Below are 10,233 nucleotides of genomic sequence, written 5' to 3' on the forward strand. Positions count from 1 at the left end.
GCTGGAGTGCCACATAGAAAAACACACTGCACTGTTTCAAATAGGCAGAAAGGTGAAAAAAGAAACCCAAGGAGCCTTTGTGGCCCAAGTGAGCATTATGGCACCAGCCCGAAACAACCAATTTTAGCCACAAATATGCTCAAAGTTCCTGATTGGTGAACAGTTGCGGCTGCAAAATTTCGAAGTTTTTTGGTATCACTGTGAGGTTGTGTTGTATGTGCACAGTCTTAATGACTATTGCAATGTTGCCGCATCAGTTTGGGACATTTTTTTTTTTTTTGCCTATATGAAGGCGTAGTTGCAGCTAATGTGGGGCGACATGATAGTTTATGACAGAAGTTTAGTCATCGATGGCGTATGGACGAATAAATCAAGGAAGACATTTTTCACATGAGCCATGGGCGCGAGCTGGGGTCCATAGACTTTGTCACCAGGTCATAATAAAACAATACAGTTTTCCTCACCATAGTGGCATAATGGCCTGGGCTGCATCTTACTGGCCCAGCTTGTTTGTGAGAGACCTAGGTTACTTGTGAAGCAAAGTGGTGTGAAAGATCAGGCATTCGGAGGCGTGGAGCATTGCCTGAGATAAGAAAGAACGGAATCTGACCAGTGACGCATTAAACTGCAATATTATAATGTATAAGCAAAAGTGATGAAGGGCGGAACGACATTCCGATTAATGTGATCTGGGCTGATGTATCTCACTTGCAAATTGAAACACATCAATTTAGGGCTAACTAATGTGCATACCTTTGTTTCTGCCTTCTCAAGATTGTGTGATATTTGGCTCTTGCACTTAGATCAGAGTTCCTACCACTTTTAAGAATCAAATGCACAGTGAGGTGACATCGCCCTCTCGAGCAATTGCTTATTTGGTGTTCTCCTCAAAATGTTCCTCTCACATTTCATTCTGTGAGTATAATGCATAGAAAAGGTTCGAGAAGCGTTCAGTAAGACCATTTGTCTGAGGATGGTATGGAGGCATCTTCTGCATGGTGCTGAGGGGATGAAGAGCTTTCTCCAGAACGTGGGATGTCTTGATGTCATCACTAAGTTTAGCATCAGCAGGATTCTATGTACAGTATAAGGTTGTCCTGCATTCTCATGAGGCAGTGAGCACCCTGCATAAAACAGCAACAGGCACTGTCTTATCGTTTATCGTAACACACTCTTTAGTACAGTCGGAGAGAAAACGTTTGATGGCAATAAGTAATAGCACTGTATAGCGGGAGTTGTGTTTTCCAGGTTGGAACTATTAGTATGTATTGCATGGATAGGGATCCAGGTTCAGCCCACTTCATAAAAGGAGCAAGCAAATGAGAGATGAGCTGTTCATCTTTTTTTCAAGTTTGTTGTGCTTCACAGTACAGGACCATAGGGAACTTGTGTGGGTGGTAGAATGCTGCATCTGTTTATGCTAGCTTCTATGATAGTGCTTCCTTTTGTGTGGAGATGTAGCATCTGCAAGATGAGCAGCACCTCACATTACACTGGAATACTACACCTTGCTACTGTATGTCGGCTGCAAACCACAGGCATCCATTGTTTGAAGAGAAAGTGCTCTCAAGCACAAAATTCCAAAATCAAAGCTGGAATGCATTGCACAAGCTAAGCTAATTGAAATTGCTTTGTGTGTGTGTGTGTGTGCACACAAAAAGTTGTTTTAGAACAAGTGCGAAAACCTAAACCTGCCTGCCAACACTAGCTAAGAAAGACAATGATAACAGCATAGGTCGTGCCTGTGGGGGTGGGGAGTAACAGCTCACAGTACTCAAATTTAGCGGAGAACGTATACATACTGTTTAATCATGACTGCAACATCCCTTTCAAACAAAAGCATGCATCATTTGCATTAAAACTAACAATTAATACAATGTCTTCTTTCTTTGTACCTTCAGAGAAGAAGCCTTCAAGCACACTGGCTGTGATGAGAGAACTTTATCAAACCCAGGGCCTGCGCAGCCTGTTTGCTGGTATCGTGCCACGTGTATCAAAGGTGGCCCCTGCATGTGCCATTATGATCAGCACATATGAGTTCGGCAAGAAGTTCTTCCGACAGAAGAATGCTGCCCGCACAGGTGACACTGGCTCGAGTCTGTAGGTGACAATTCTTGTGAGCTTCACTTTCCTGGGCTGTGCTCATGGTGTACATAGCGTGCATGGTGTCAGAGTGTGCCCCTTACGGTGTTTCCAGAGGCATTCTCAGGGCAGCTCTGCGTGCAGGACTACTCGGTGAATTAAAGAAGCTGATTTTTATACCTGTCTTTCTGTTTCGTTCATTTCTACAGCTTTTGGGAGTTGTTGAAGCGCCTAGCGAAAAAACACCGATTTCCTTTTTTGCAGACCTTTCTTTTTCTTATCGCTACTGTTGCATTGTGGTTCTGTGGATCCATCTTTACACTGTTCAGTGAAATAATTTAAATGGCTTGTATAGCAAATAAACGAAATAGTATTTTTCTGAGGCATTGTTTTACTGTAACACACAGCCTCACTTATTTCTTCCAAGTTTAGTGCAGAAACAAAAGCCTTATATGTCCCATAATGCGAAAATCCGCCACCATCAGCATGATCAAAAGATAGTACCAAAAATGGCTGACGGCGCAAGGAGTAAAAACACATCAAAAATGCTTGGATTGACGTCAAATTTCTCAGAGAGGTACCTGTAAACAAAGTAAATTGGTGGCCTTGGAAAGAAAGTGTGGTACATTTTGGTCTGGAGGGGAATAGAACCCGGGTCTCTAAGGAGCGAGACGAGTATGCTTTCCTGACGCCATGGCAGCTTTGCAATTCTGGTTGACTAAAGCAGTGCTGGGCAGTATTGAAGATACATGTATTTAGATACTATCTTAGATACTCATTGGGATCTTTTATCTGTATCGTGATACATCTGGCAAGACATGTATCAGTATCTCTATTTCCGATACATGAAAATATGTATAATGTATCTTAAGATACAAGAGATTGGGGGAGGGGGCTATCGCAACCTCACTGTGCGAAATTATAAACGTTGACTGAACTCTGCTTCTCAAAATGATATTGCTGTCACTAAGCCACCTGAATAAAACTAAAGGCAGTGACATTCTTTTATCTTCCTGCCAGAGCCTTCCAGCGAGGGCAGGCGATGAGGTCTGTGCGTCCCTATTGGTGGAGCAGATTCATGGGGTGGCTCTCTCGCCGTCTTGACAAAAAAAAAAAAAAAAAAAAAAAACATGCAACCGTCTGCACACGGCCAACCTTTTCCTGGCTTTTTGTTCTTAGTTGCGTTGGTACCATGACACTTCCTCGTAGCCACCGTAAAGTGCTAAGCGTGCGGCGCCTCTCGCGCAAATTCTGATGCCGCTATTATGTTGTTATCGAAGTTTCTTTTGCATGGTGCTTTGTTACGAAGTCTGAAGAATCGTGCACAGGCTTCTTACTGACATCCTTGTGATTAGATGGCGACCCTGTAGCTGGTCGGCAAGCAGAGCAGCAACTCCCATCAATTACAAAAGCGACAAGCAAGAACTGCTGGTAGCATATCTTATAAAGAGCTTTCGTGTTAAGTAGCTAAAGAAACCCTAATAAATTGTTTCACAATGAAATTATTATACTTTGAGCCAAAAAGACAGCAATTTTGAGATACGAACATTTCATTCAAATGAAACAAGGTTGGTCGGAGTTAAGAAACTGGCAAGCAAACATTTTTGTGTATACGCATTTGCTGCTGCAATATATCAATCTTTAATAAGAAATTTGCGAATGTATCGAAATATCTTAAGATACAAATGGAAAGTGCCGTATCGGATATGATAATCGCGGTGATATCTTGTGGCTATCTCAAATACTTGTTGCCTGAGTATCTTGTGTCCTACCATGATACAGTTGCAAAGTATTTGCCCAGCCCTGGACTAAAGGTGTGCTTAGTGCGGGCGTCATTACACACGTCAAGTCGCAGTCATCTGGCCGATCAAAGGTGTGGCCTGTTGCATGCGTTGTAGGGCACGTGACGGCGCAGGCTATGGGGTGGAGGTGGCGCCACGTTATGAGTGTATAAAATGAGCGCGTTCAGGACGTTCCGAAATCTACAAGCGGTATAGTGCTTTCATATTCCCACACGTAAGCAGTCTTAAGTGTCGCTGCCGATTTTTTTTCCGATATATTAAAGTAAATCTGTCTAGTGTATTAAATGGAGTCGTACGATGCCATTAGGGACCTTTAGCGAGTCCAGTAAACGCAGACACATGGGCGGGGGCGTAAACGTGAGCAAGCGGAGTGGTGGTGCAAAGCTAAACCACACAAATACGAGCTAATATTACAGTAACCAAGTGTAGAACATTTTAAACGTTTAAGCACAACCGTGTTCACAATTACGCCGCTGCCGAAAATTTACAGCACTAGTGAAGTAGAATGCACTTGGTTACAGTAACATTAGCACCGTGTTTGTCTGGTTCAGCACGGTGCCACCAGGCGGCTGCACCACTCCGGCTGCTCACGTTTATAACCCCGCTCATACGACAAAACGCCCAGTCTGCTTGCGTTTACCAGAATGCTGGACGCGCTACAGCTCTATTTTATGCGTAAGCATTGTAGGGCTACTTGTGGCGGAAGTAGCCCTACAGCTAGTCTGTAACACGTGACACGATGCATATAACAGGTATAAATGGGGTCCTATGGGTGGTATACAGGATGTTCCAGTAAAACTTGAACTAAACATTAAAGGTATGCAAATGCTACATAGCTGGACAGAACTAAGGTAATGTTTGCCGTCGCTTGGAGATACTCAGATTATTTTTTTCATTCTGCCTAATTAGATAATTAGTCTTAGCTAATTTTTCAATTTAAATATTATAATTAGATGAAAAGTGTCTATGAGAAAATTTAGAGCAACATGAAAAACTCCCAATACAGCTTTCTCTTGCTTGATATGTGCTACATAAAAATTAGGCATGGCTCTGCTATCGCAAACACCAGAGACCAGCGGAGCTGGGGGAAGGCCAGTAAAGTAGTGCCAAATTGCACACTTAGTCTAACTTGCGCTGGGCTTCCCCTGCTCCGCTGGTCTCTGATGGTTGCTATAGCAGAGCCACGCATTAATTTTTTTTCCACTGCAAGAAAGAGGACCGCCATACTGAGTGGGCGGGTTTTTATTGGAGAGCAATGACGTCGCACCATCTGTGTCCGCTAAAGCCCGTGTCGCCGTCACGCCGCTCCTCCTCCCCCACTACGCTCTACCCACCCTCGCCGCATTGCTATTTCACTCTCTTTCAGTTCTCCCACAGCTCGGCGTTTGTGCATTCGTCGTCGCGCAGTACCACCAAGAAACGCCACCGAGCCAGCTGTGAAAGACGACGACGACGAATGTGTGAACGCCACGTCGCTCCTTCTCCCGTGCTAGGCTCCACCCACCCTCGCCGCGTCACTATGCTGCGGAATGCTATATTTATACTCTGCCTTCACTCTATCTCAGCTCCCTCACCCCCAGCTCGCCGAAGCTGCGGACGTCAAGAGAAACCCAGTGAGGTTCTAACAGTTTCACTGTAAAAGTTTTTCCAAGCATGAAAGGAGCCCGCGAACACGCGCGGCAACTTTGCATGCATTTGCGGGCTTCTTTCACACTTGGAAAAACACGTATTGAGCAACAGAAGGCTGTATTGGGAGTTTTTCATGTTGCTCTACAATTTTCTCATTGACCCTCTTTATCTAATTATAATATTTGAGAAGTTCAATAAGACTAAATATCTAACTAGGCAGAATGCAAGAAAATAATCTGAGTATCTCCAAATGAGGGCAAACAACATTACTTTTGTTCTGTCCAGCTACGTGGCATTTGGTGTCTCGCAACGCTGGCATAAGGTGCCTTGATAGTACCGCCTCTCGACGGCGGCGCTGCTGTCGAGGTACCATCATGAACGTGGATGGAAAAAAACAAAGCAGAACGAAACATTGACAGCTGTAGTGAGGTTTAGTGTCGCATGCGTTTGAACTCATTTGGCAGTGCTGTAAATATGTATATGCGGGTGTGACATGTTGGCGCAAAAGAACATGCAAGGCAACTTCTAATGGGCAGAGCGAACAACGCCCTGGCAGCTACCAGGCATCTCAAGTTTTATGACGTCACCCACATATATACATGTATATATATATATATATATATATATATATATATATATATATATATATATATATATATATATGACCGAGAAAGAAGACCTAGGGCCTGGCTTTTATGAGTCATATCATGCGAAGCCAATAAAGACACCAAGGACAGTGAAAGCGAAATTGCATTTACTTATTAATTGAATTAAAGAAAATGATAAAAAATGGAAATGAAAGTGGATAAAAGAAACTGGCCACAAGCAGGGCACGAACCCACATCTTACGCGTGTGATGCTGTCCTTGTGGTGGCATTTGTTGGCTTCTTACGATATGACTAATAAAAGTTGGACCCTCGGTTTCCTTTATTCTCGGTCATATATATATACATATATATATGTTGAAATACCACGGTCGAGACGACGCTTTATTCCAAGAAGGAAAAATGGCGCCGACGCAAAAACGAACACGAGCCGATGATTGATGATGACTTTGTAGAGATGAAGATGAAATATTCATATCAAAGGAGGCCTGATCCTTCGTGAGCAATTTTAGCAATGCTTCACTCTGAGCAGCAGTAAGATGAGGACTTATCACGGAAGCAAGGGCAGATGAAGCAGATTTGCCCTGTTGAGGAAGAGCTTGCAAGGCGGCAAGAGGAAGCAGAGAGACTGGTTGGGTGTCCACATAACAGGTCACTGCAGAGCCTTGAGGTAGGAGGATTGTCTCAGTGGTCGTGTTTAAAGCGACGATTAATGCAAAGCTTTCTTTGAACCGCACCAGACAGGAAGCAAAGACAATCCCATGGGCAAGACAGCGGCTGTAAGGTGTGATGAACACGTCGCCATTGGTGATGTCTGTAGAAGAGAGTTATGATTTGCTCGTGGCCGGGAGGCAGTACAGAATCGGCAGCAGCGAGAAAATGCAGTCGTGGTTCATCGGCACTCCTGCTGCAATGAACTGTCTCGGTCATATGGACTACACCTTGACAGGAAGAGATTAAAGCGGACGCTAACGAGAGGGAGTCCCAAACTAAAATGAGTTTATGAGTACACGGGAATAAAATCGCAAACTTAATGTGATGATGGATACCATCAATGAAGACGCGTGCTGTACATTGGGCTGATGGCCGAATGATTGCTCCATTAGCCCCAATCAAGGATGATACCATATAAGGCATCTTCACTTTCCGCAGACGAGAGCACAGGTCCGCACGCATAACAGATATAGTAGCTCCCGTGTCAATCAGAGCTAACAAACGCACACCCTCCATAGACACCAATATCATGTTCGGTGGACGTTCAGGAGGACTCGGAGCACTTCGTGGCGATGCAGTTTTCCCTCCAAAAATGGTACTGGTTAGTTTTCCGTCGCTGGACGTGGAGTTAGAGGCCAAAGTGGCAGAACAGAATATCGGAGCGGCGTCTCGAGGCACGTGTGTTGTGGGTGGTGGTGGAGAAGTCGGCCGGAGACAGAGATCGGGGAGGGGGAGGATTATCGTAATAAGTGCGGTAGGCTGGCACTCGAACCAAGCTGGTGGGCGCTGCGGGCTGGTCTTGCGACATGGCCGCCTCTTGGCATAAGCGGCCTCCAGAACGTAGCCCCAGGAGAGATCTTGAAGAGTGTTGAGCTCGAAGGGATCTTAAGCGCCTCTGCCACTTGAAATACCAGTCGACGCTTTATTCCAAGAAGGAAAAATGGCGCCGACGCAAAAACGAACACGAGCCGATGATTGATGCTGATTTTGTACAGATGAAGATGAAGTCCGCATAAATGCTTACAATATATATATATATATATATATATATATATATATATATATATATATATATAACATTTAATGATAGCAGGGTATAAGACATTTACACGAATTAAGATTACACTACCGACAGACTGGCGTCTCTCGGTTGTATGAGGTCTTGTAACTACACATATAAGGCTGTCACTTCAGTGAACAATTCTTTAAGATCACGCGAATTTTCTTCAGGTGCAGCTGTTATACTGCTTATCCTTCCCGGCGAAACTGCAGCCTCATTATTTACAGCGAAGCTATTAGCCGCTCGTTGGTTTGTAATACCGGACTGACCCACGGTGGAGATGAGGCGGGCTTCAAACACTGAAAGAAGTGAAGTGAAAAGTGCATATATCCTTTCTAATGATGTATGCAACGTACAGAACAGCATTGTTTCAATTAAGAACAAGTACAAAATCATCCGAACTGCACAATTGATGATAAAGTGCTCCTGATAACAATTCGAAGCACGTATTGCTTCTCGAATACGTTTCCCGGTAAAGATTGCGGTTGTGCGAGAATCCGTGGGGACGGCAGCTTGTGACGTGGGGTGACGTCACTGACCTTTCGTATATAAAAGAACCTGCTTAGCAATTGATTTCATTGTTGTTATAGCACCGGTGTAGGTAGGCAACGCATTGTTAAGACTCCTGAGGACCGGCGTAAATGCAAGGAGCGGCAAAGAGAAAAAGAAACGGCAATACGACCTGCGCCAGCATGCTTTCAGAATTACCATTTCTCCCATTACGTTAAATTACCATTACTGCTATTGCTGTAGCGCAATAAAGCATTTTATATCCCCCTCAGCAGTTGCAGTGGTGATTTTCAACAGCTTCACTGGACATCCACTGTCGCAGGCCCGGGCCAGGATGGCGACTCTCCTCTCTCTCTCTCTTTCTTTTTTATTTTTGAATGAAAATCCGAGCGCTGCCGAGCTTGCTTGTTATGATTATGATTTCGAGTGAATTCGGCGTAGCCTCATTTTGATTACTTAGTGCATTATACATATTTACGACCTCTGCACGCAAGTTGCGATGTTTCCATCCCTAATAAAAGTTGTGAATTATTAGAAGAGCTTTTTTTTTTTCAGGAGTTGTTAGTATTGCCTACTGGAAAGAGATGCAATACTGAGATGAGAGACATATCATTCACGTGTATTTCACACGCCGTTGATGAAAGACTCTGTGCCGGAGGGGTCAATGAAGTCTGCAGGTTTTTTCAGGGTCAGAAAGCACGCAAAGCAGTTTGAAGTGAGGTGAACATACAGCAACATATTCATTCTCTAGCTATAGGGTATCCATACCATTAGAAATAATTGTTGGTTGGCTAGCTCCTTTTTTTAAAGATAAATATAAAATTTGTCCTGTTTATACAGGGTGTCCCAACTGTCATGCACCAAGATTTTAAAGTATGCGAATGCCACGTAGCTGGACAGAGCCAAAGCAATGTTGTTTGCCGTCGCTTGGAGGCACTCAGATTAGTTTTTGCATTCCGCCTAATTACATAATTATTAATTAATCCTGGCTTGGTTGGCTTGCAACCTCCCTCAGATCGCCTACGCATGCAATCAATAAAGTTTCTGCCTTGCATTATTAACTCCTCTTGCTGAATTTCTTCAGATAATTACCTAACTCCTGCTAAACCATTTAATACTAGAAGTCGCCTTCACCTAAACATCGCGCCTTATTTTGCCCTTACGGTAATTTTTAAATACAGTTTCTTTCTCTGTGTAATTGAATACTGGATCCTTTTCCTGGTCCTACCGATTGTCTTCCTTTAAACTTATTTTTAGCGACTGTTGGACAGGTAGTTAGCATTTTAATTTGGTCTGTATTGTCCATATTGCCTCTATCATTCGTCATTGTTCTGCTTTTCACCCCCACCCCTGCAATTGCCCTATTGGGCTGCAGTGTGTACAAATAAAATAAAAATTAGTCAACTGCTCAAATATTACAATTAGGTAAAAAATGTCAACAAGAAAATTGTAGAACAACATGAAAAACTCCCGATACAGCTTCGTTGCTCAACACGTGTTACTTAAAAGTGTTTTTCCGAGCTTCAAACAAGCCCGCGAATACACACAAAATTGCCGCGCGACTGACGCCCGAGACATTCTGCGTGTATTCGCGGGCTTCTTTCACGCTAAAGAGCTTATACCAGCTTATAATGATCGGAACGTCATCAGCGCACCTGGCGCCGCCACCTTGTAAGGTTTAGACGTTGAAGGGAGGGACTTTCCCACCGCTGGTAACCAGTTGTACGGGTTGTAGTCGGGAATGAAATAAGTGGTAGCTGGCCCACGCCGTCGTCCAACTCACCCACGCTTGGGACGTGGTTGTAGGGAGGAACTTGCTCTCATCGCTAAC

General features: G+C 44.0%; 1 protein-coding gene across 1 annotated transcript in view; it reads left to right on the plus strand.

The window, feature by feature from the left end:
* The window catches only part of LOC126531154 (mitochondrial glutathione transporter SLC25A40-like), a 45,179-nt gene extending 42,920 nt beyond the window's left edge, over positions 1–2,259 (plus strand). Inside the window, exon 9 of the mRNA XM_050178574.3 lies at positions 1,902–2,259. Within this exon, the coding sequence (XP_050034531.1) occupies positions 1,902–2,104 (203 nt within the window). The 3' untranslated portion in view covers positions 2,105–2,259. The remainder of the gene's footprint in view (positions 1–1,901) is intronic.
* The last annotated feature ends 7,974 nt before the right edge of the window (positions 2,260–10,233 follow it).

This window comes from Dermacentor andersoni, chromosome 5 (genome assembly GCF_023375885.2).
Source record: "Dermacentor andersoni chromosome 5, qqDerAnde1_hic_scaffold, whole genome shotgun sequence".
NCBI lineage: Eukaryota > Metazoa > Arthropoda > Arachnida > Ixodida > Ixodidae > Dermacentor > Dermacentor andersoni.